The 24,811-nt window shown below is 45.6% G+C and overlaps 1 protein-coding gene across 1 annotated transcript in view; it reads left to right on the top strand.

Annotated features, from left to right (window-relative positions):
• The window catches only part of COMP (cartilage oligomeric matrix protein), a 39,603-nt gene that overhangs the window by 6,411 nt on the left and 8,381 nt on the right, over nt 1-24,811 (top strand). Inside the window, exons 3-13 of the mRNA XM_054981407.1 lie at nt 651-702; nt 5,168-5,340; nt 6,695-6,832; nt 7,638-7,715; nt 9,247-9,405; nt 12,527-12,631; nt 13,848-13,955; nt 15,948-16,107; nt 20,578-20,696; nt 23,357-23,409; nt 24,402-24,595. Of these exons, the coding sequence (XP_054837382.1) occupies nt 651-702; nt 5,168-5,340; nt 6,695-6,832; nt 7,638-7,715; nt 9,247-9,405; nt 12,527-12,631; nt 13,848-13,955; nt 15,948-16,107; nt 20,578-20,696; nt 23,357-23,409; nt 24,402-24,595 (1,339 nt within the window). The remainder of the gene's footprint in view (nt 1-650; nt 703-5,167; nt 5,341-6,694; nt 6,833-7,637; nt 7,716-9,246; nt 9,406-12,526; nt 12,632-13,847; nt 13,956-15,947; nt 16,108-20,577; nt 20,697-23,356; nt 23,410-24,401; nt 24,596-24,811) is intronic.

Raw genomic sequence — 24,811 nt, 5'->3', positions numbered from 1 at the left:
ATTTACAGAGCAGCAGGAAGGGAAATACAGGCGCCTGTATTTCCCTTCCCCTTCCTGCTGCTCTGTAAATGCTAAACTTTAAGCTGCCAAGACACCTACACTTCCCAACAAACCTTGAGGTAAGAGAACAAGTTTAGCATTTACAGAGCAGCAGGAAGGGGAAGGGAAATACAGGCGCCTGTATTTCCCTTCCTGCTGCTCTGTAAATGCTAAACTTTAAGCTTCCAGGACGCCTACAGATCCCGGCAAACTTTGAGGTAAGAGAACACGTGCTGAATCTAGGTATTTCTTCTCGTGTGTTTTGGCTCTAAGTATGATTAATTTTTCCAGCTTTCTTCAGATTAGAGGTCCCTCTCATTATGTTTGACTATTCAGTCATCCCCACTGCAGAGACATAGCAGCAATGCCTGCCCTTATAGAAGGATGCCCGTTGTATCTCTGTATGATCCACTGTTCTGGATTTGGCTCACTCCACTAAGGAGCCACAGCCTGCACAGCGACTAGGGCAGAAACACAGGGGTGGGGGAAGTGGGATCTTCTGAGAGCAGAACCATTTTTATGCCTCCATAAACATTTTTTTTTTCATTGCCTGTTTTTTAAGCCTTGGTTCACAACCACTATGGAATGCGATCTTTTTTACATTTTCCTAGATTAAGGAAATCACATTCTTGAAGAACACTGTGATGGAGTGTGACGCTTGTGGTGAGTTGCCCTTTGTTATGTTTGTGTGGGTTTATTGTTGTTGTTGTTGTTATTAAGGTAAGGAAAGGGAAGCCATGAGGCTGTCTCTGGGAACAGCAACCAGTGAACTTCCCAGCATTTCAGAGATGGATTTTCAGAGACATTGGCCGTTTCCAGGTGGCTTACCTGAAGCCGCTCCATGCCGCAATGTTGTGGATCGTGCCGGGGAAAACGCGAAATATCGCGTTTTCCCTGGCACGATCCACAACATTGCGGCATGGAGCGGCTTCAGGTAAGCCACCTGGAAACGGCCATTGTTAATGCCAGAGAATACCATACCACAGGGGTCAAAAAAAGGTCCAAGACAGCAGTGGCATCTGCATTATGGGAAACTGATCAAAACCGGCATTTGTTGTGTGCGCTCATCCATTAAAACTTCAAGGATCTCTGTCAAAAAGATTTTCTTCCCAGCCACCCTCACTAAACCATAATTCCTTAAATCTTTGGGGCAGTGGAGGGGGGTGGGACAGTCAAAATAGCACAAAACCTGCCATTTGGAGCATAGATAGGTCTGTCTTAGGACAGCACTGACCCCAACAGAGCCTGTGCAGGAGAACTTCCCTGTTCCTACCCCATACTCATAAGTGGGAGTGGGAGTCCAATTATATTCCCCCCTTCAAGTACACAAACATCAATTCTGAGCCAATCCTGGTCTGAAGTTACTGTGGGGGGTGGAGGGGAATCCACATTTTCAAGGGGACCTTAGAAGACTTGGTTCCAGGCTGCAACTGAGCACATGGCTTGTGGGGTTTTTTGCTGCTCTTTCCTAGTTCTTGAACATGATGCGTATTAAAGGCACTTATATGCATCCATGCTGAGGGGTAAGGAAAGGAACACCCTCCAGTATGAACCTCTTTGGAGACTGGGGCCAGCTGGAGAATCCTGCTTCATGTGCCGCATCTGTCAGACATTTGGCTGGCAGTCGTGCTGTGGAGATCTGCTCAGTGGCGCTGCCTTGGCTGTAGGGTTCTCTCCCGTGGGGTGCAAGCCCAGTTTTACATTCTTTTACAAAGTACATTCTCTTTGGTGGGAGGTCTCTGGGTGGGCTTGATCCTCCTTAATCCTCCGGCATTTGGGGCTTTTATTTGCATTTTTAAAAAATGAGTTATTTTTTAAAATGAGTTTTGAAATGCTGGCTGGAGAATCCAGTTGTTTCCTTTGATTTTGGCTTCTTTTAGCAAGCATCTTCTACTGATCTTTGCTTCGCCGTCTGTTGGGGCTGGCTCACTTTTTCACCTGCTGTTTAGGCCTGTCAGTGGCTTTGAACTTTGGTCATTTGGGGTATTATTGTGAGCTGCCTTTGGGAAATCTTTTGGCAGTGGGGGAGGAGAAGGTGGGATAGAATTTTAGGTGGGATAGAATATTAGAAGCAACCCAAATGGCCCTCTCCTGTTCTGTCCTCCATCCCTCCTCCTACAGGAAGAGAAAATAAGTGAAAGGGTGCAAGATGAGCGTGTGCCTGTTTTGTAATGGGACCTGTTCAGATCTGCAAGGCCATGGACAGGTGTATCCAGCCAGCCATAACAGTCTTGAAGCAGCACCGGATAACACCACCCAAGGTGTGGGCTATGATTGCCCAGCCACGCGTGCTTGGGTGTGCCCCTTGTTGCCGCCGGGGTGCAGCATGCAGCCCAACCTGAGCCAGCTCTGCATTTCTTAACCATGTTAAAACTTAGCCCCCTCCTCTTTTTAATTTTTTAATTTTTTTTTTAAAAATCCAAAATTATTACGTATTATAAAAACAGAACAGTTTTGGTAGAGATACATAAGTGCTAATACAAATGTATGGAGACAAGTAGATGATGGGATACAATTTATATAATAGCTTAATAAATAGCGATAATTTTAAGGCTACTTGGAATCCATTTTTTTCATTCCCCCCCCCCCATAAAGTCGAGAAAAGGAAATCACTTTTCAAAGAAATTAGATTGAAAGTTCGGAGTTTCAGATAGAGAGATATGATCCGATATTTTGTCCATAACTAAGTATTCCCATATCTTGTTAATCCAAAATGAAGGATATTCTTTGATTTTCCAGTATTTTGCAATGATAGATTTTGCTTCAATTAGCATGAGCGAGATTAATTCCCTGCATGTCAAGAGTATATCAGTATCTTGCCAGAGGTTGGTTGAAATGATGTATCATACCATGTAATGTTTTTAATCATTTTGAGGAGACGTATCCAATATTTGGTGATCCATGGACATTTCCACCAGCAATATAGATAGGTTCCAATTTGGTTGCAGTGGGGGTTATTTGAAAAATTGATATAGTGTAATTGGAGTGGGGATACATACCATCTGTGTAAAACTTTATTAAATTGCATTCTGATATTTATGGAATTTGTTAAATTGGCTTCAGAAGACCGTATTTTGGACCATTGGTTGTCTGAGACGATAATATTACGTATCTTAATTGGTATGATAATATTGCCATCTTAATTGGTATCTGGATTTTTAAAACTCCTTTTACCTCCCCTAACTCCCCAATCTTGTTCCAGCTGCCTGATGGATGTGTCCAAGCAGCTCCCCGAGGGGGTAGCCATCTCTTGCAAAGTACTGACTGGTGGATTAGGGCCCAGTTTGTCAAGGACATGAAGTGTTCTAGATTACACGTGGGTGAAAGAATGTAAACAGTGAAGGTCATAAAATGCAAGAAGTCCGATAATTACATAATAAATATGACAATAAAAATAGTAAAGGGGGGGGGGGGAGAGCTGAGACTGTGAGATACAAGAGGCCCAGTGTGTGATATTTCTGTGCAAAGCTCAAATGCATACAACATAAGCACAGTGGCCATTCACAACAGCTTCCACCAGTGATAATCAAATCATTCTAGGTTTGTCCAACCAATTTAACGGCTCTAGTAGGTGAAGGGGGGGGAAAGCCTTGACTTGGATGGCTGAATCTTGTCAGGTTGCAGAAGCTAAGGAGGATCTGCCCTGGTTAACACTTGGATTTAATCCAGAGGAGTTAGCAGTGTTAGTCTGTAGTTGCAAAATAATAAAAAAATCCAGTAGCACCTTTAAGACTAACCAACTTTATTGTAGCATAAGCTTTCGAGAACCATAGCTCTCTTCATCAGACGCAACTGATGAAGAGAGCTGTAGTTCTCGAAAGCTTATGCTAAAATAAAGTTGGTTAGTCATAAAGGTGCTACTGGACCTTTTACTTCAATTTGAGACCACTAAAGAAGCACTGGGTTGTTATGCAGATGCAGGCAATGGCAAACAATGTCTGGACACCTTTAGCCTTGAAAACCCTACTGGTTTGCCATCAGTCAGCTGTAACTTGACAGCACTTTCTTTTTAAAAAAATATTTTTTATAAAAGCCCAATAACTTTTTTTTTTTTTAATAAACTTTTTATTAACTTTAAAAAAACAACATACAATGTGTAAACAGGAAAACAAATTACACAATATTAAAGTCAACTATAATACAAGAAAAAACAGATAGCTTATAATATACTACCAGTTTTCAAATATAATATTAACAAAGGAAAAAGAAAATTTGCTTAGAGAATTGCAATATACCTAAGCAGAGAGGGAGGTTCTTTACAGTTTGTATGAAACCAAACAAATTGCTCAGAAACACCATGAGACAAACAATAAGTGAAAAGCCCAATAACTTGACAGCACTTTCCGCAGATGAAAAAACTTTGTTCTCCATTAAGACCTAAGTGAGGGGTCTCCAATCTTTTCTTTAATCACAGCTTCTTTGCAGTGATGGAAACTATTCTGAACTACTAAAACAAATACACACATTAAGTCACTTGACTGATTCTTCCCTGGTCTTTGAGTCTTAGGAGGGTCTTCTATAGGCTGTTAGAGCTACTATACACCAGTCACCAGTACCTCCCCCCCTCGATATAAACAGAATACAAGCAAAATTTGTTGACAAAGTCTATCTCAGTCATTTTATACCTAATAGTAAAAAGTCCAGTAGCACCTTTAAGACTAACCAACTTTACTGAGGCATAAGCTTTTGAGAACCACAGCTCTCTTCCTCAGATCTGATGAAGAGAGCTGTGGTTCTCGAAAGTTTATGCCTCAATAAAGTTGGTTAATCTTAAAGGCGCTACTGGACTCTTTACTATTTTGCAGCTACAGACTAACAGAGCTAACTCCTCTGGATCTAGTCACACCTAATGACTCCCTTTTGTTAGATATAACACCTTGAGGTCAGCCACTGAGCATCCTAGGAGATTAAGAATGGAAATAGAAACATCTAGAAACAAGTGGGGGAAAGATTTCAGATTTGGTTTCATCTGTTTTGGGTAGAGACCTCAGTACTAGGCAGCAGAAGCCACTGTTATCAGATGGCGGCATGTATCACAGCGGAAGGTGAGCAGGCGAATGAAGCTCCACATTATAACCGATTCCTTTATAGAGAAAGAATGGATCAGTTACCCCCCTCTGTCTTTCAGGGATGAACACGGGAGCGACTGGGCCTGGGATAAGCGTGACAGCGTTTAACAGGTGTTACCTGAATCCTTGCTTCCCTGGGGTCACCTGCACGGACACCCCTACTGGCTTCCACTGTGGTTCCTGCCCGCTGGGCTACACAGGCAACGGGACCCATTGCACGGATATCGATGAGGTCGGTGAAAACTCCAAGGGGGCAAACATTGTCTTTTGCTTCTTTGGGGAAGGGGGATAAACTTTGTGATCTTTCTCTTGCGCTCTCTCTCTGTTGGCTTTGTGAAAGAGACTTAGCTCAGAGCTAAGCTACAAGAGACGAATTACACGAGGACAAGCATGTGAAGGGAGTTGCAATGTTAGCCAGGAAGCTGAGTTTTAAAAGAGATCGGAAGGCTTTGTCAATTTCCCCTCTCTCTCCAGAGCCAGGGAGATCTCCCCTCAGAGGGTTTGTTAATTTCCTCTTTGTGTCCTAGAAGAGGAGGTGAAACTGACAGAGCCTTCCAGAGGCGAAGAGGAAATTAACAAACCCTCTGAGCAGAGATCTCTCCGGCTCTGTAGAGAAGGGAAATTGAAAAAAAGCCTTCTCATCTTTTTTAAAACTCAGCATCTTGGCTAACATTGCAACTCCCGTCACGTACTTGTCCTTGTGTAATTCTTCTCTTGGAGCTTAGCTCTCAGTAAAAACTTGTCTGTCGTTTCTGAGGAACCTTTGATACGTTTCCTGGCATTTCCTAGAATTTTCAGTAAGCCTTACCCAGTGCCCCTGTACGATTAGATTCATTCCTGCTTTGCAGCTGAGAATAAGTGAGGATCTCTCTAGACGTGCAGGTTTTTAAAGAGCTGGGTCTGGCTGGGTTCGCCAGAGGCAACGTGTGTTTCCGCAGCCGTATAGCAGTTAAAAAGTAAATAGCTGTTAGAAAATAAAAACGAGCCAAACAGCCTCAGGATGCTTCTGCAGGGGAAGGAGGGGCTTCTGCCTCCCCCCGTCAAGCCGTTCCCCCAGATCAAAATGGGGAGGGGATAGTTTTCCCATCCTGTTTTTACTGGTCCACTTGCACAGAACATTCCATGTGGAACAGAAAAAACAGGAAAAAACCCTCCCTCCCCATCTATTTTGAATGGGGAAACAGCTTGAGGGAGAGGGGGAAGCCCCCCCCCCATGGTGGCATTCGGAGGCCTTTTGGCCTCTCCTTTATTTTTTAACAGCTATTCCCAAAAACTGCTGCATAGCTGTAGGGAACTTGAGTTGTGTTTGAGGAACGCAGACTCAACTCTTTAGAAACCTGCACGTCTAGCTTGGGCCTCAGTCTGTGGCTATACCTGGGACCAAGCAGAGACAAGATTTGAACTGGGGACTTGGGATTCCTGGTTCTGTCCCCACACCCCAGAATAGGACAAGCCTCCCCAGTTCTAACCTGTTCACCTCAAGAACCCATTGGACTAGTAGAGTCTTTAGCACGCAACCTTGGCTGTGTTCCTTAGGAAACTGGAAAATCCGTAAGCGCACAACATAACCATTCTTCTGTTTGCAGTGCGCTGCCAATCCCTGCTTCCCCCGAGTCCAATGCATCAATACAGCTCCTGGTTTCCGCTGTGACCCCTGCCCTCCAGGGTACACTGGACCTGTGCTTGAAGGAATCGGGTTAGCATATGCCAGGGCCAACAAACAGGTAATGACGAGAAGGATTGGCTCTCCGTGGGGCCCCGTGTGTGTGTGTGTGTGTTTGTGTGTGCATGCGAGAAACTCACTGTTGAAAAGCAGGGCCAAGCATAGCATTGCCTTTTTTGCGGGGGAGTGCATCCCTCCCATATTTTCACTACTTTAAGCAGAGTGCTCCTTCCCAGAGAAGTAAGCAAAGCAATCCCTTTCATTGTTTAATACAGTGCACTTCAATGCACCTTGTTGAGGTTCAAGTTAACTCCCCAAAACATCAGAGGGGTGAATATAGTTAGCAGACTGGTTGCCAAGAGCACTGTCAGAGAGTCTAACATTCTCAGAGGAGCCCAGAGGGGTCAAGCTGCCCTGTTTCCCATGATGGGCCAGTCCATTAGTCTGCAGAGCTCCATCTTGCCTATTCTGGCTGGGAGAAGCCCTCCCAGCTTTCCATTGGAGAGGGATTATTCTCTATCCCACCTATTCCAGATCCCGAAGGACTGAGCCAGGCCATTTCTGCTGGCAGAATGTGTGTTCTGCCACAGATCTATGGCTCTGCCGGTGACTGCTGAATGTGGAAATAGACTTTTGCTGGAAAGCAGCGGGAACTTGGAGGCAGCACGAGAGTTTGTTTAACCTGCAAAAGATTCTCCACACATGCAGATCATCAGAGGTTGAACATAAATGTGTGAACCTGCCACAAGAGACCACTGTAAATCCAACCACAAGTGTTGTCCCATTTCTCTCTGCCCGCTGCATTTTTACCAAAGGATTTTGCCAAGGCCCTGTGCTTCCTCTCACACCCTCTCTCTGACAAACAGGTCTGCAATGACATCAACGAATGTGAGATGGGCCTTGCCAGAGCTTGTGTTCCCAACTCCATCTGCATCAACACCCGGGTGAGTATCACCAATGGCTTTGGACGAGGCTGAAGTCACATCTCCATTCCGTCCCGCTCCCCAAAGCGGTGGTGTATGTGTGAACATCCAGAATGTGTAGTCTGTCCAAGTCTATGCAATTTGCTTCCCATCTAGACCAGCAACATTCTCAGTTACTGGATGTGCAAACTCTTGTGCAAGGTAGTGGAAAATGTAAGAACATCCCAGGAGCGGCATCTGCCTTGGGAAGCATATCCAGATAAGCATCCGCTGCCCATCCCACAGTACCTAAAAGTAAGAATATCCAGGACACTGCCAAGTTTCAGAGGCTATCCAAGGCCATGGGAAAAGGAAAAGTCAGTGGAAACAAGGGGGCACGTTTTATTCATCCTTAGATCCTGATGTCCTAGGACCAGTACCCTGACCTGGATAGAGCCTGTGTGGTGTATCTTTGATATACCTGCTTAAATATGCATGCCTCTGTGTGCTTTTCATGATATGTCTGAAGTTTACCAGCATGTTAGGAAAAATACAGGATTTCTCTTATCTTTGACAGGCAATTAAAAGTAGCTGAAGAAAGAGCAGATATATTGCATTTTAATTATGAATAAGGGCTAACTATAACCTTTTAATCTCGCTTTAGCAAGTAACAAGCATTATCAGATGAAAGCCCAGTGTACCTGTGTATGATGTCACAGGTATCACCTGTGTATGCTGTCACCATCATTTTCTGAAAGCCTATCGCTTATCTACAAAACCATCACACAATAAAATGATGATGATTTAGCTAAAGTTGTGACAATTACTTTCCTATAAATGTTGTTATGCAGATAGTTAAGGAATTCTCAGATGAATGTGTGTGCGTGAGGGCTTCCATAACATTTCACAGTATCTGAAAGAGATTGTTAAAACTGGATTCTTTTAAATCACACACACTGAAAAAAAAATCTCATTTTTCTTGCGTGCATAATATAATTATCTACAGGATTAATTTGTCTCTTTTTATATTTATATGAATTTAACTGCTTGCCTAACTGCTTGCCTAAATAAAAGAATTAAGCTTTATTTAATAGCTCTATGAAATAAGTGTATGCTTTCCGGAAAAGGGTTAAACACAGAACTTGTGATATTTTGTCCTAAAAGATAATTTGCTGTCTCAGGGAGTCTTATCTATAACAGATCCTTTTGAGGGCTGTGAAGCTTCTTGCTTAAAAGAATAAACTTTGCAAAATTAAGTGGTTCAGACACTTTAAAAGGATGCCGATTAAATAATTTACTATACCTTGACCTGGATAGCCCAGGCTGTCATTACTTCTTGGAAGCTAAGCAGGTTCAATCCTGGTTAGTACTTGGATAGGAGACTACCAAGGAAATCCAGGGCTGCTACGCAGAGGCAGGGAAGGCAAACCACTTCTGAACATCTTCTGGCTTGAAAACCCCAGCAGAGGTCACCATATATCAGCTGGCGACTTGATGGCAGAAAAAGGGACGTGCCCAAACCCTACTTGGCAGCCCCTGCTAATGTCCACAACCAAATATTTTCTTCCGGCAGGGTTCCTATAAGTGTGGGTCCTGCAAAGCTGGCTTCACGGGGGACCAGACTGTAGGCTGCCGGAGCAAGACCGAGAGACGGTGCCCCAACGGAGAGCTGAGTCCATGCCACGAGAAAGCCGAGTGCGTCATTGAGCGTGGCGGGGTGCTTGGCTGCAAGGTGAGAAGCAGGTCTTTGAAGCTTTGCACTTAGCCCTTTGCTGGTCTCCAAGCCCAGTTTTGGATCAATACTAAGTGGAAATGAACACCGTGTAGGTTTGAAGATTGCTTTCCTTTCCCCAAAATGTGAGTTTGTATTTGAATCTTGGGAATTTCAGATTACAAACCCAGGTCAGAATTAGGGAACACGCCCTAAGAGCTGACCTCCTATCCCAGTATTTGGGAAACGTTTTCTAAACATGTACAATTCCATATCTCAAAAAAGCCCGCTTTGCTTTTACTGTATTCAAAAATGTGCATTCTCTGCTTCTCTAGCGTAAAATTCAGTTTGCCAAAGTATTACTGAACTCCACAAAAAACAAGAAATGCACAATTAAAGAACCATTTAAAGAGGGGCTTTTTTTCTGGGAAAAGAGGTGCTGGAACTCAGTGGGTTGCCAGCACAGGGGGAAACTCCCGGCAGGAGGTGGTGCCCCTGATTCCACATACGCACGCGCAAAGGGTGTGCATGTTCCCGGGACCGCACAGTGATGGCACTTTGGGTCAGTTGGAACAAGGGGGGAGTTTTTTAAAGTTTAAATCGCCACGGCAAAAATGGTCACATGGCTGGTGGCCCTGCCCCTGATCTCCAGACAGAGGGGAGTTTAGATTGCCCTCCACGCCAGTGGCGCGGAGGGCGATCTGAACTCCCCTCTGTCTGGAGATCAGGGGGCGGAGCCACCGGCCATGTGACCATTTTCAAGAGGTGCTTGAACTCCGTTCCACCGTGTTCCAGCTGAAAAAAAGCCCTGCATTTATACAGGTCTCACATGGTGGGGCAGGGGAGCTCCTGAGAGATCACTTCTGGGGAAGAGACAGTCCTTCAGATAATGATGTATGGATGTCAGAATTCATATGACGAAAGGGGAGTGTTCTAATTTAACGCTCCCCCTGTTTGTTTATTCTCCACTTCCTAACATGCATTCATCGCAGGGTTTATGGGTGCTTCTGCCCCCTAGTGGCTAGAAATCACAATATTAGATTCATTCCTCTCAATGACCACTAGGTTTAGAGCTAAACTACACGAGACAAATTACACGAGAGGCTCAAGTGAAAGGAGACACAATGTTAGCTGGGAAACATATTTTGAATTTCATCTCTCTGTACAGAGCCGGTAAAGATCGCTCCTCAGAGGGTTTGTTAATTTCCTCTTTGCCTCCCCAAAGGCTCTGTCAATTATTAACAAACCCTCTGAGAAGCAATGGTTGCTGGCTCTGTAGAGAGAAGTGAAATTCAAACTACCCTTCCTGGCTAACATTGCATCTCCCTACTTGAACATTCTCCTGTAATGCGTCTCATGTAGTTTAGCTCTGAGAGTCTCTCTACACGAGACCTCTTACACAAGGATGCTCAAGTGAAGGGAGATGCAATGTTAGCTGTGAAGCCAAGTTTTAAAAGACATAAGGGAAGCCTTTGTCAATTTCACTTCTCTAGAGCTGGCAGAGATTGCTCCTCAGAGGTTTTATTTCATCTTCGCCCCCATGAAGGCTCTGTCAGTTGAAGGCTCTCTCCCTTTCTGGGAGGTGAAGATGAAATAAACAAACCCTCTAAGGAGCAATCTTTTTTTCAGGCTTTGTAGAGAGGGGAAATTGATAAAGCCTTCTGATCTGTCTTTTAAAGCTCAGCTTCCCGGCTAACATTGCATCTCACTTTACTTAAGCATCCGCATGCAAATCATCTTGTGTAGTTTAGCTCTTAGACCACAACAGAGTCTCTCTACACGAGATGCCTCGGTGCGTGTTGGTCAAATGTAGGGAGACGCAATGTTAGCCAGGTAGCGTAGTTTAAAAAGACAGAGCCCGGCCGAGATCACTCCTCAGAGGGTTTTTTAATTTCACCTTTCCAGTCTAAAACTGTGTGGGATTGCAACCAGAGGGTAGTGAAGAATGAAAATGGGCTGGAGCTGCCTTCCAGAGCTAGGCTTGGACCTGGAAAGGTTATGATGGGTTGAAATTTTCCTTCTGGAAATTCACAGCCTCTTCCCACAGCTCCAGTATATAGCAAAGCCTTTGCCCTGCCGCTGGCTCTGTCTTTTTAAACTACCCTTCCTGGCTAACATTGCCGACACGTGTTCTTCACGTGTCACATGTCTCGTGTAGAGAGACTCTAAGAGCAGCCCTGCTGCTGGGTCGGACCAGTGAGCCATCTGGGAGAGCATCCTGTTTCCCACACAGACTGATCTGATGCTCCCAAGAGGCCCATAAGCAGAGACATGGAGCCTAAAATCTCTCATTGTTGCCCCTGGCAATTGGCATTTGGAGATAGACTGCCTCTGAACATAGAAGTTCCATTAAGACATCATGGCTAGTACATTGACGGCCCTCTCCTCCATGAACTTGTCACGCCACCTTCCCTTTTAAAGCCATCTAAACAAGCCAGACCACATCTCGTGGCAGAGAGCGGCACAAAATTGGATTGCCAACCTCCAAGCGGGGCCCAGATTTCTCACAGAATTACAACTGATCTTCAGAAGTCAGAGATTCAGGAGTCAGAAAATGGCTGCTTTGGAAGGTTTGGATTTTATGGCATTATACCCTGCTGAGGACCCTCCCCTCCCCAAATCCCACCCTCTTAATTACGTATTGTGTGAAGAAGTACTTTCTTTTGTCTGTCTTGGATCTCCTGCCAATTTAATTCCCTGAACCGGCCTTAATGTGGCCAACCTTAAGGGGGCAATAGAATTCCAAGGGGCAGAAGTCCTTCCCCAAATGCTCCCATCTCTCAAAACCCAAGTTTTAAAAACAGCATTTGATTAAAAGTCACGTTCGGAAATTTGCCAAATATTTTGATGTTGACAGTTTTTATTTACTTCTAATCAGCATCTCAAAGACGATAATTTATGTCAACTAAGTATTATTAATTTGGGATTTGCAGAGTGTGTGGAAAAAGGTCTACAATCTAAAATTTGACAAGGAGAGGGGAGGGAGAAATAGGGGAAGAAGGTGAAGTTTATTCCAATTATCTTGGGCACCCCAAGGAGAACCTCCAAAGTCACAAGCTGGTCTGGATAGTACCCTCTGTGGTCTCTGGGGTCAGCAATTTACTACCCCCCATCTCCACAAACCCTTCCATCTCTCTTGTAGTGCATGGTTGGATGGGCTGGAAACGGCTATATTTGCGGAAGAGATACAGACATCGATGGGTTTCCTGATGAGAAGCTACGTTGCAGCGATAAAAAATGCCGCAAGGTAATGTTCCTGTCCTTCTCTTGAACTTTCACACAACCCACAACCTGAGCCAACAGCTGGGGGCCCTGTTTGCACACTGCACATGGTGGACAAGATCATCTTAATTTTCTCCATTGTCTTAAGAAAAGAAAAACCACAAGGCCGAGCAGCAGGAGGAAATGAACATCCCATCCTCCTCAGAGACCTGTCTTGCTGGGAAGCACATTTTTGATCCTTTCCTTAACTCTAAGCTGCACAGGGTGGTGTAAATGGTATGCATTCCCCCATTTTATCCTCACAACAGCCTTTTTAGGTAGGTTAGGCTGAACGAGAGGGACTGGCTCAAGGTCTTCCACTGAGCTTCATGGCTGAACGGGCGTCTGAACCCGAGTCTCCCTAATCCTGATCCTGCAGTCTAACGGCCACACCACACTGGATCTAAGATGGTTTGTTTTACTGAAATTCTATCGGCAAGGCCTTTTTAGTGGTGGTCGCAAATATTTCAGTTGGCTCTTTCTCTGAGAGAGGTTGCCCTGACCTGGATAGCCCAGGAGACCCTGATTTCCTCAGATCTTAGTAGCTAAGCAGGGTCAGTCTTGGTTAGTAATTGGACGGAAGACATCGAAGAAAGACCAGGGTTCCCGAGGCAGGCACTGGCAAAACACCTCTATTAGTCTCTTGCCATGAAAATTCCACCAGGGGTCACCTGGTGTCAGCTATGACTTGAGGGCACTCCCCCCACCATTTAGAGAGGTTAAGATATTTCTAGAAATCTGTGAAGATTTTTAAATTGTTATTTTTATTTTCTAGCGGATGGTTTTTTTTAAAAAAGTACTTTCTGTACAGTCATGGTTATCCACTACGTTTTTATTGCTATTTTTACTTTTCTGCTTATGAACTGTATTGTTAAGTTGCACTGACGGTTTCATAATTCATGTTGATTTTTCCCTCTTTCTGTGGATTCTTTTATTTTTATGGTTGTTCATACACCTGGGTCCTAGTCGTCAAAGAATGAAATACTTTTAAAAATGGGGTTTCAAAATTTCAAAAGGCAATTCCTATATTAATAGTGAACAAATGACCTTGACTGGATGGATGAAAGCAGCAAGGTTGTGAAATTAAACGTCTGCCTTGGCTGGTTATTGCCACGGGATTATCGGCACACTCAAATAATGAGGTTAGAATTGGAGAGGTTGGGGAAGAGAAACTAATATTCTGCCATCGCTTCCCGTTTCAGGACAACTGCGTGATGGTTCCAAACTCAGGGCAGGAGGATGCAGACAGAGACGGCATCGGTGATGCTTGTGATGATGACGCCGACGGGGACGGGATACTCAACACTGAGGTTGGAATGCTGGTTGCTTGAACATACATTTCCCTCAAAACTGATGCCCAGTTTTCTGCTTACACCCCTCGCATGCAGCTGGAGTGAGGAAAAATATAATTCTGATCATCTGCTGCAGTTTTTAGGGTCGTGGTCTCCGAACGTTTGATAAATCATGCACAGTATTTGGGGGGGGGGGATGAAAACTGGAGGCACATTTCACCCCAAAAGAGATTTCCCCCTCTCCCCCCTTAACCAGCAGGCAGTCCTCTCCCCCCCCCCCACAAATGCAGAGAGCCCATTTCATACCCTTGCGATGGGGCTTTCTTTCTGGGTTTCTCCCACCCCTGTCAGCCCCTTGTGTGGCGCTCTATTGCACCTCCGATCACACGTCAGGGAACCTCTGGTTTAGTATCCTTTGGGAGGGCATGGCTGCATTTAGGAACCAGCAACAAATTTAGGGATGACACAGAAGAGTCTGGGGGGTGCGGGCGGTTGGAATTGCATTGTACTGAACTTTTACTGATTAAAATTGTTTAATGGGGTCAGATGTTCAGCAAAGCAGCCTCAGTTGTGAACAGGCACAACAGTTCATGATGATGGGTTAATAACATTTACCAATCTGCCATTTTTCCAGAGGGACCCAGGCCAGCATCAAGGACAACCAACATGCAGGGCTCATACTATGTAGCAGCAGCAATCTCCCTCTCTCTCTCTCTCGGTGGTGTAAGAAGTGGGATTGGGTTTGCCTACTCTGTCTTCCTCTCCTTCTGGCAGATAATCAGAAGGCAGGCAGCAGAGGCTATTTCACACTACTGGCCAATAGCCACTCACCTGCCTGAGCCAGCAATGATACCTGCTAGAAGCAGTAGGTGCCACCACCCAGAGGGAGAAAGCAGGGAAGGATGCAAAGGGGGGCTATCTCTCCCTCAGCTGAAAGGACTACTTTTCACCTGAGAGTGAGAACTAGTAGCCACTAGGAGCAAAACCTGTTGCTGCTGGCTTTCCTGGCTGCTCTATAAATTGCTGTAGTGTAGTGGTTAAGTGGTTGGGCTGGGAATCAGCACTCTGCTGGTTCAAACCCCACTATTGCCATGAGCTCAGCAGGTGGCCTTGGGTGAGCCACTCCTCCAAGCCCCAGCTCCTCAGCTGTATTGTGGGGATAATAACCACACTAACTTTGTTCACCACTCTGAGTGGGGCACTAATCTTTCCAGAAGACCGGTATATAAGTGCAGTTATTGTTATTATCATGGCTAAACCTGGGAGGAGACCCCACTGTTTCCGAGGGACTCCAAAATGTGGAAGTGATCCCAAGAGTGACTCCTCTTACTCCATCTTCTTGGAACACATGGAGGAAGAGATGGACTTTCTTACTAGGAAACAGCAGGGCCGTTTCCACACGGCTTACCTTATTCTGCAAAATAGCGAAATCCTGCAAGAAGACGCTGTTATCGCGCGAGAAGACGCGATAACAGCGTCTTCTCGCGAGATTTTGCGCAAGATTTCGCTATTTTGCAGAATAAGCCGTGTGGAAACGGCCCAAGACAGAACTTTTATATATTTGACCACAAAGAACACTGAGCCAGTGAAGTCAGTGCTGGGAGGGAAAGGAAATATAAGTTTAGGCATTTCTCTTGGGGACCTAACATAAGTTTGAGGTGAAGGAAAAGAAACGAGTGAAGATACCTCCTCCTAATTGTTTCAGTGTATGTTTCCTGCCACGATTTAGACAAAAGCCCTCCGTGACATTATATATTAACTGTTATAAGCTGTGATGGCAAAACCAAGCCTCCATATTCAGCGGCAGTCTACCTCTAAGAAACAGATAGCAGAGGGAAACAGGCAGAGAAGGCTGTCTCCATACTGACTAGCTTGTGAGCGCTTCCCTGAAGCGTTCACTCACCGGGACAGCAGACAAGATGCAGCGTTGGGTCTGCCCTGGCAGGGCAAGTCTCAAGTTCTTAACCCTCCCCTGCACCTCTTTCCTGACCACCACCAATCCCTCTGCAGGACAACTGTGTGTTTGTGCGCAACTCAGACCAGCGCAACACAGACCAAGACAATTATGGAGACGCCTGTGACAACTGCCGCAATGTGAAGAACAACGACCAGCGTGACAGTGACGGAGATGGCCGGGGAGACCTGTGTGATGATGACATGGACGGGGACAGTGAGTGTGCAGGAGTCTCAGGAATATCCCAGGTGCCCCAGAGCCCGTTTGGTGTCGTGGTTAAGAGCGCGGGACTCTTACCTGGAGAACCGGGTTTGATTCCTTGCTCCTCTGCTTGAAGCCAGCTGGGTGACCTTGGGTCAGTCACATCTCTCTCAGAGCTCTCTCAACCCCACCCACCTCACAGGGGGATTGTCGTGAGGATAATAATAACACACTTTGTAAACTGCTCTGAGTGGGTGTTAAGTTGTCCTGAAGGGCGGTATATAAATGGTGTTGGTGTTGAATGGACCAGTAGGTGGGGCTTTTAAGTTACCCCTAAAAACCTCCAAGGGAGGTTCTGAATGTTTCATCCTGAGCCTTGATAAAATGTCCCTCGTGGTGAACTTCATCTAAACTGGAGGGACATTGGAGATGGGATGCCTGATTGCGGGGGCAAGTGCAGCAAACTTTGTCTTCCTGTTGCTTCCATTGCTGACAGCAATGCTCCTCCAAGCGCCCTCTGGCTCAAGCAGGCTTCCTCTCCTCCTGACCTCGGCTCCTTTTTAGTTACTGTTTTAGATACGCCTTTTTAGATACCCCTGGAATCCTGCAGATTACGCCCCCTTTCTGCTCACCTTTGTTGACTTCTGGCTGCCCAGCATGATTCCCAGTTCTGGGCTCAGAGGGCACCAGTTAACTGTTTTAAGGACCTTCCCAAATGAGGTTTTCTCACTCAGGACTTGTAGCTTAATTCAACACCCTTCTTGAATCATGAGCCCATGAGAGATGCTGGGGAACATCAGCAGCCATGTTGGATGAATCTGCCCCTCCTGTGGAGCGTAGTAGCCCAGCAGCAGTGATTCCATACCCACCCTGCCAATACAGGAAGGAGTCCCGTGGCACCTTTAAGACTAACCAACTTTACTGTAGCATAAGCTTTCGAGAACCACAGCTCTCTTCGTCAGATGCACGACGATGCATCTGACGAAGAGAGCTGTGGTTCTCGAAAGCTTATGCTACAATAAAGTTGGTTAGTCTTAAAGGTGCTACTGGACTCTTTACTATTTTGTGACTACAGACTAACATGGCTAACTCTTCTGGATCTATTCCAATACAAGGGCAATGACATGAGTCCTAGGAGAGAAGGTGCACCAGGATTCCCTGATGCTACAGCTGATGAGGAGGAGGGATCCCAGAAGCATGTTGAACGATCCTTGGCTGGCTGAGCAAAGGGTCAAAACTAGGGATGCCAACCTCCCAGTGGGGGCTGCAAATCTCCCAGAATTACAACTGATCTCCAGACTACAGGATCATTTCCCCTGGGGAAAATGGCTCCTTTGGAGGGCAGACTCTAAGGAGTGTTGCCAGGTCCCCCACCAATCAACAGGAGAAGGGTGGCAGGGGTGGTGCCAGTTTCTTTCTTTTTTGTCAGTGATGTCACTTCCAGTGCATTCCAGTGTGACGCCACTGCTTCTGGGTCACAGTGCAAGTGACATCAGAGGCCAGGGATGCAGGTGCATTTATGCACATTTCCCTGGCCTCCTTCCCAGGTTCTCACTGATGGTGGGCAGTCAGTCTTTTGGTGGCCTGCCTTCTCTCGCTGATCGCCAGCAATTGGCGGACAAAGGCTACAGTTGCCAGGAGGCTGTCAACCATCGGTGGGAACCTGGCAATCCTAAATCTATGCCGTTATACCATGCTAAGGCCCCTCCCCTCCTGAGGATCCACTCCCAAATCTCTAGGAATTTCCTGGAATGACTTCCCAAGGAGGAAATATTAATGGGGCTAACCTGTAGTTTTGGAGTTGAGAAAAGTCACATATACCGGAAAGAGGAGTCATAGCATAACGTTTTGCATAGAGGAAGTCCTCAGTTTGGCCTCTGGCATCTCCAGCTGAAGGCTCTCAGGGTGGATGTTGGGAAGGACTCTTCTCTGCCTGAGATCCTGGAGAGCTGCTGCCACTCAGAGCCAAGCTACAAGTGAGGAACGACACTTGCCTGGCAAGTGAACAGACTCACGTGTATTCCTTCCTGTTTGCTTGCCATTCACTTGCGCTCCACTTGTGGGAGGAATACACGTGAGTCTGTTCACTTGCCAGGCAAGTGTCGTTCCTCACTTGTAGCTTGGCTCTCAGATGAGACACTGCTGAGGGCCTAGTGGTGGGTTTGTACTGCTCCATCTGATAGAGATAACTTCATTCGAGTTTACCTCTGCAGGTAGCAGTATTTAGTGGATTAATAAACTAGGGAGTTTCTGCATGCTGAAAAGCAGCCCCATTGGATCAGTCCAGAGGGCAAAGCATCCTTTCCCCCTCAATATCCACGGATGCCCCCACAAACAAGGCTGAAAAGAAGCAGCCCCTGTAGCTGGATGGCCACAGCACCTACTATTCAGGGACAGACTGTCTCTAGGCAAGCAAGCCGTTTGGGGCCCATGTTATTAGCCGAGACAGGACTAGGTCCTCAGCACCAACTTCCACAATTCAGTCCCGATTTCAGTGGATGGATTTCTTGGAAGGTTTATGGCCCTTGCCCCAGTGCCCTCCTCCCACATCAAAAACTAGCCTCTTCCTGCCAAGAATCCTCTCCTGGCATCCTCCTTAGGCCCAGCGACAGGAAGGGAAGTCACACAAGCTTGTCTTTTTTACTGGTTCCTGTCCCGCCAACATCAGAGTTTTCCAAGTTCTGTGCCTAAATGTTGGGTTATTTTTGGCTTGCTTGGCAAAAGGGAAGCTGTAAATTGAGGCCATCAAGGCTGGGGATGGTGGAGAAATGAGACAGAGAAGCATCTCTTTCTGCTAGAGAAACCAACATTCATGCAAGCAAAGAAAGAGCAATCTCATTGGCTGTAGGTAGGGGAGGTTTTTGGTGGCAATGAGTGGGGTTTCCAAGAGGGTGCGAGCAGGATTAACCCTCCCCAAGTGAAGGGTTGCTGTTCTTTCCGATAAGAATACAGAAAATATCGCACCTAAGTGTAACTCCCTGTCACCCCAATGCTAGGAGGCATTGCCACTCAGTCGGAATGAAGAGGCATACACAAGAGTTGGGATACTGAATAAAGACAACATAACTTGTAACCACGGCAAGGGCCTAACTAGCAGTACAGGTCAGGCCAAAGGGTCATTCTTGGGCTTCCGCCCTGACCTGTCTGGGTGAGCCACCCTCTGTCCTGGGAGCGAGCCGTCCATCATATGGCTGTGCCTTGCCTTGGCCTGGCCAGGCAACGTGGTTCCCCCCTTAAAGCTCCACCCCCTGGCTGCAAAGCTAGGAGAGGACTGGCTTGTCCAGGGGTTTCCCACCAGGGTGTCTGTCCTTGTCACTGGGCCGTGAAGCAGCCAGCCGCTCCTCACAGACCCCAATTCCCCACCAATGGGGATATCCCACTGCTCCCCCCCCCCCCGATTTCTAACCTGCCATCGCCAAGGCCAAGCCTCTGCTTAGGCCTTCATGCCCCGCTAGTGGCTTAAAGCCACCCTGAGCCTTTGCCACAGGTCCTCCAGAAATATTTCGTTCCTCTTCACTGACAGCTGAACTCCATCCCCTCAGCAGAGGTCTGCAAATTTGATTTGCAGATGGGGCAGATAAATTCCCAACTCATCTAACAAAGCTTTGAAGAAGTCTGTTGGCCTTTTGCCTAGCCTTCTCTATTGCTGTAGGGTCCAATGCTTCCCGCCAGACACGATGCGGAAGCATTGCAGACCAAATTATCAGGACACTCTGTCACCCCAGTGTTAGGAAGCATTCTCACAAACAAGGAACCATTGTCTGAGATGGACAATTCCTGATAGGTCAGTCTCAAGAGTGGCACATATTTCTATTTCATTATCCTGCTTTTTCTTTCCTTCAAGGTATATTAGTCCACAGACTTTTAAAATACAGAGCACACAAATATTAACATGTAATGGCAAAACCAAACGAGACCCAATAAAACCACAATCTAGAGATAAGGAGCAAAATCAGTAGTGGGAACAAAGCATCAAAAACAGGTTATCTACTTAAAGGAAACGCTTATTGCAAACCTCAATGGACCCCTTCTTTGTCGAGTGATTGAGCCAGACATTTCCATCCCTGTGTGGTATGATGGCCACAAGATTGTGCATAGAAGTGAGAAGAATTGAATGGCGAGCACATCCAGGAACCACCAGAAGTGGTTGCTAGCATATGCCATGCTCAACAGCCTGGCAGATAGAGTTGTCAGCTCCAGGCTGGAAAATCCCTGGGATGTGGTGACATACAGTCCACCCTTTAACGCTGCCATTTTCTCCAGAGGAGCTTATATCTGTAGTCTGGAGATTGTAATTCCAGGAGAACTCTAGACCTCACCTGGAGGTTGGTAACCCTTCTTGCAGGGCTCAGGGACCCTCAGCAGAGTTTTCTCCTTTAGCCAGAGCTTACAGGCTGCATTCTTTCCTAAAGATCCCTCAAGTCGGGAGTTCAAGACCAAGCTCACTTTTGAGTACTGACCATATTTCTCCCCCCCTCCCCCCAGAGATTAAAAACATTATGGACAACTGCGTGAGGATTCCCAATCCTGACCAGAGGGATACTGATGGGGACGGCGTGGGAGATGTCTGCGATAGCTGTCCCACGATCCACAATCCAGACCAGGTAACTTTCAGGCTAGGTTGGGAAGGAGAGGCCAGTGCCAGAGCGGTGGTGGAATGGGCCGTTTACAAAGTGGGAAGCTGTTCTGGCAACTGAATTGGTTGAAAAACCACAGCCGCAAAAGTTGCATGACTCTGAAGAATTGTTTAAAAATGCCAAATCTGAATCCTGCAGTTTAGGTAAATCACATACATTATTAAGTTCAGTTTTATTTCTGACAGCTGTGGGGAAAACAACACAGGTCAATGAAAGCCCTGCCCTTTGACCCGTGGAAGTCTTGTTCACCCACTCCATACATTTTCAGAAACTTCAACAGGCATTAGCCGCACTTCCTCACACAATCAGCAGGTCTAGACTCTTGGGTTTGGGGTTTTTTAAAAGGCAAGATTCTCAGGAAGGAGAATTTCCCATTCAGGTTGCTGCCTTGGACATGAGAGCTGGTAGAAATGGATGACGGTTTATTATTTTTCATAGTTCGGGCTGTTGGTGAGAAGCTGAGCTCAGGGAACATTGCACGTCCAGAAAAGTATATAACACAGCTCATTTATACATGTGCAAATTGCAAATAAACTTTCATCATAGACAGCAACATCTTGGAGGTAGTGCTGTCACCCATATTTTTGAAACTGAAATCCATGAGTGCTAGAGGCATGACGAAGAGGAAATAATCATAACATGCCTGTGGTTGATACTAGGGAGACAAGAATGTAGGTGAGCTTGAATAGGTTTAGATTTTTTTGAGCAAGAAGTCTTGCAATAGAGGGGATGGTGGGACAAGGGGTTTTTTAACACAGTTTCCCCGCATCAGTTCTGGCCCTGTACTGCTTTGATTTATCCCCCAATTTCCACATGCATGCTTTTGCTTTTAGTTTTTACTGTTTTTTTTACCACCCCCTCTTCCCTCTGTTTTTTTTCTGGTTCTTTTGCCATTTTCTGGAAGCCAATTTTGAGACCTTTTTTTGTGCGTAATGTTTCTTCGGGGTTTTTTTTTTTGTCTGGCCTACTCCTGCCGGTCTCCAACCCACTTTATTTTTTAAACAGATAAAACATACAGAAAGAAAAGGGGAAAGGGGAACAAAAATTAAAAAGAGAAAATGGAAGATTGTGTTACAAGGACTGTCAAAATACAATAACCATATAACATTTAAAATAGTTTCCAGATATACAATACAAACAAAACCTCATTAACCAACCAATAATTAGTAAATGATATAGTCAGATTGTCTTAGATGAAAAAAATTAGCATTAGCTAATATTAATTATGAAAGTGTTTAACATTATATATATGTGTGTATGTATTTTTAATTGTCATAAAAATGTTAAGATTGTTATAAGGAAAGAAACTTAAGAGTTAAGATACCTCTTACAAGGACTGTTAAAATACACTACAATACAATAACTGTATAGCTTTTATATATCACATTCAAATTATAATATATCATAAGAAGATTTTATTACTGGCTATAATATATTATAGACTATATTCTATTAATTATATCATATCAAATCAAATAACTTATTTATCTATACACTTTATTTATCTGTTACACTTATCTTACTATTTATATATAGAATGCATAACCTACTGGCTGTAGTAAATTATATTCTAGTAATTATATTCATCAAAGTAGGTACCGTATTTATCTATACACCAACCCACTTTGCGATGATTGTATGTTCATCGTCATCAGACCACTCTTCCCCCCACCCCACTTTTGTTTTCTGTCTTTTTTAAATCATCAGTTCATCGCATTATATTGACCTACCACTGTAACAATATGAGCTGCAGAGTCTCTGAATTCTCAGATATTTTTTAGAAAGTAAGTTGGTAACCCATTCCATTGTGGAGCTATGCATTCTTCCTTACATCTTTGCAAGGGAAGGGGCTAGAGACTTACTTTTTTAAAAAAATGAAAGCTGGGAATTTAGAGAATCTGTTTCATGTATTGTTACAATGGCAGGTTAATATAATGCTATGAAAAGGATGACTTTAAAAAACATTGCAAAAGCACTGGGGACCCAGGGGAGGAGTGGTGCTACCACCCAGTGGTAGCAACTTCTGGTGCCAGAAAAAGCAGCACTGTTTGGAAAGCATATAGCTGCTGCCGCTCCAGGCTCTGTCCCAACAGAGGTTGGCTTGCCCCACCAGTGCCAGGCTCTACCTCCTAGCTGTGCCTCAGTCCAGGTGGGGCTCTTCAGTTTGGACTGCGGGGGGGGGGACAGGTATGGGTGGTGGAGCTGCTTTCCTTTTAGGCTTCCCCCGGCAAAGATTTCCCCAGGCGTTCATTTTCAAACTTTTTAAAAAATTCAGCCCTTATATTAATCTATCTATATAAGTATGCACAAAAACTAAAGAGGGGTGGTATGATGTCACTGACAACACCACCAATGACATCAGCACCCTTCTTTGAAAATCTGATTATTTAACGCACATACAAAACAAAATAAACAAATGCAAAACAAAATAGACAGACTCTCCCACTGTAAAAATGCAAGGGAAGGGTGGACGTGTGGAAGAACTATACCCGAACTTATTCCAATGCTTGGTGATCGACTGCTAAGAAAATCAGGAGTAAGTTGAGTGTGGGGGAAAGTTTAAGCATGCTAAGAATACAGTGAGAATATTCTAAAAATTAAATGTTTTTGGGCTTCCCTCTACTTAGAAAGATACTGACCACGATCTTGTTGGGGACCCCTGCGACACCAATCAGGATAGGTGAGTTACAGAAATATTATCCTCATTCAACCTGCAGGGAATTGTGTGTGGGGTGCTGGATGTATAGTTAAGAGCTACTCCTAGACTTTAAAAAAGTGTATTTTTATCATTTGTAAGGATCAGGGTTTTTTTCCAGTGGGAACATGGTGGAACAGAGTTCCGGCACCTCTTAAAAATGGTCACATGGCCGGTGGCCCCGCCCCCTGATCTCCAGACAGAGGGGAGTTTAGATTGCCCTCCGTGCCGCTAGGCGGCGAGGAGGGCAATCTAAACTCCCCTCTGTCTGGAGATCAGGGGGTGGGGCCACCGGCCATGTGACCATTTTCGCCGAGGGCGATTTAAACTTTAAAAAACTCCCCCCTTGTTCCAGCTGACCCAAAGTGACATCATTGTGCGGTCTTGAGTTCCACCACCTCTTTTCCCAGAAAAAAAGCCCTGGTAAGGAGTATGTTACCATCTGCAGGGAAACCTATCCCCTTTAGTTCTGCATTTCAGAGACTGCCCAGTGAGGAAAGCTGTAAGCCCAGAACAGTGACTCACAATGCAATTCAACAGGCAGCCTCCAATGCAGATCATGAACTGTACTGCATTTTGCATTGGGAGTGAGTGAATGATCCTATCACACCCAGCACAGAGATGCAGCAAAATCGCCCAACCACAGCAAGGGCAGATAGCGAGGTGGCAAGTCCGAAAAAGTGACACACATGCCAGGAATGCAGTGGACAGCCACCTCTGAAGTCAAATAATTCTACAGTCTGTGCATTGGGAGTGATTGTCAGACCCACCAACCTGATTGAGAGGCTCAGTGGAATTACTGGGCTTTAGCAGAAGCTGATTAAAAGGAGAACAGTGACTCATGCAGAGCAACACAAAAAGGGTATGTTCTTTGAACATGGCACACTAACATGTTAGTGTGTCTCGCTGCACACTGTGTAGAAATTGTGCAGGATTTGTATTAAGTTCTGCTCTCTCTTGCTCTCTCTCTCGGCCAGCGATGGGGATGGCCACCAGGACTCCAGGGACAACTGTCCCTCAGTGCCCAACAGCTCCCAACTGGATTCTGACCGGGATGGAATCGGTGATGAGTGTGACGATGACGACGACAATGATGGCATCCCAGATCTGAGGCCCCCAGGACCTGACAACTGCCGCCTGGTCCCCAATCCCGGGCAGGAAGATTCAAACAGTGAGACCTTTCAAAAAGTGGCCAACTGCCAAAAAGCAGCCCACTGCCAGGGGGGGTGGGGGGATGGGGGGAACTGGGGGGGTGGGGGGAACTGGGGGGGTACTGGAGGGGTGGGGGGAAGCTTCAATGGTGACAGGATAGAATGGCCCATACAGGAGACAGAGACTATTGGCATTGGACAGGCCAGTGGGCTGAATTTGTACACCCTTAATAGGC

Source organism: Eublepharis macularius, chromosome 5 (genome assembly GCF_028583425.1).
Source record: "Eublepharis macularius isolate TG4126 chromosome 5, MPM_Emac_v1.0, whole genome shotgun sequence".
NCBI classification, from domain to species: Eukaryota; Metazoa; Chordata; class Lepidosauria; order Squamata; family Eublepharidae; genus Eublepharis; species Eublepharis macularius.
The sequence above is the reverse complement of the archived record's forward strand: the minus strand, read 5'-3'. Positions and strand labels throughout refer to the sequence as shown.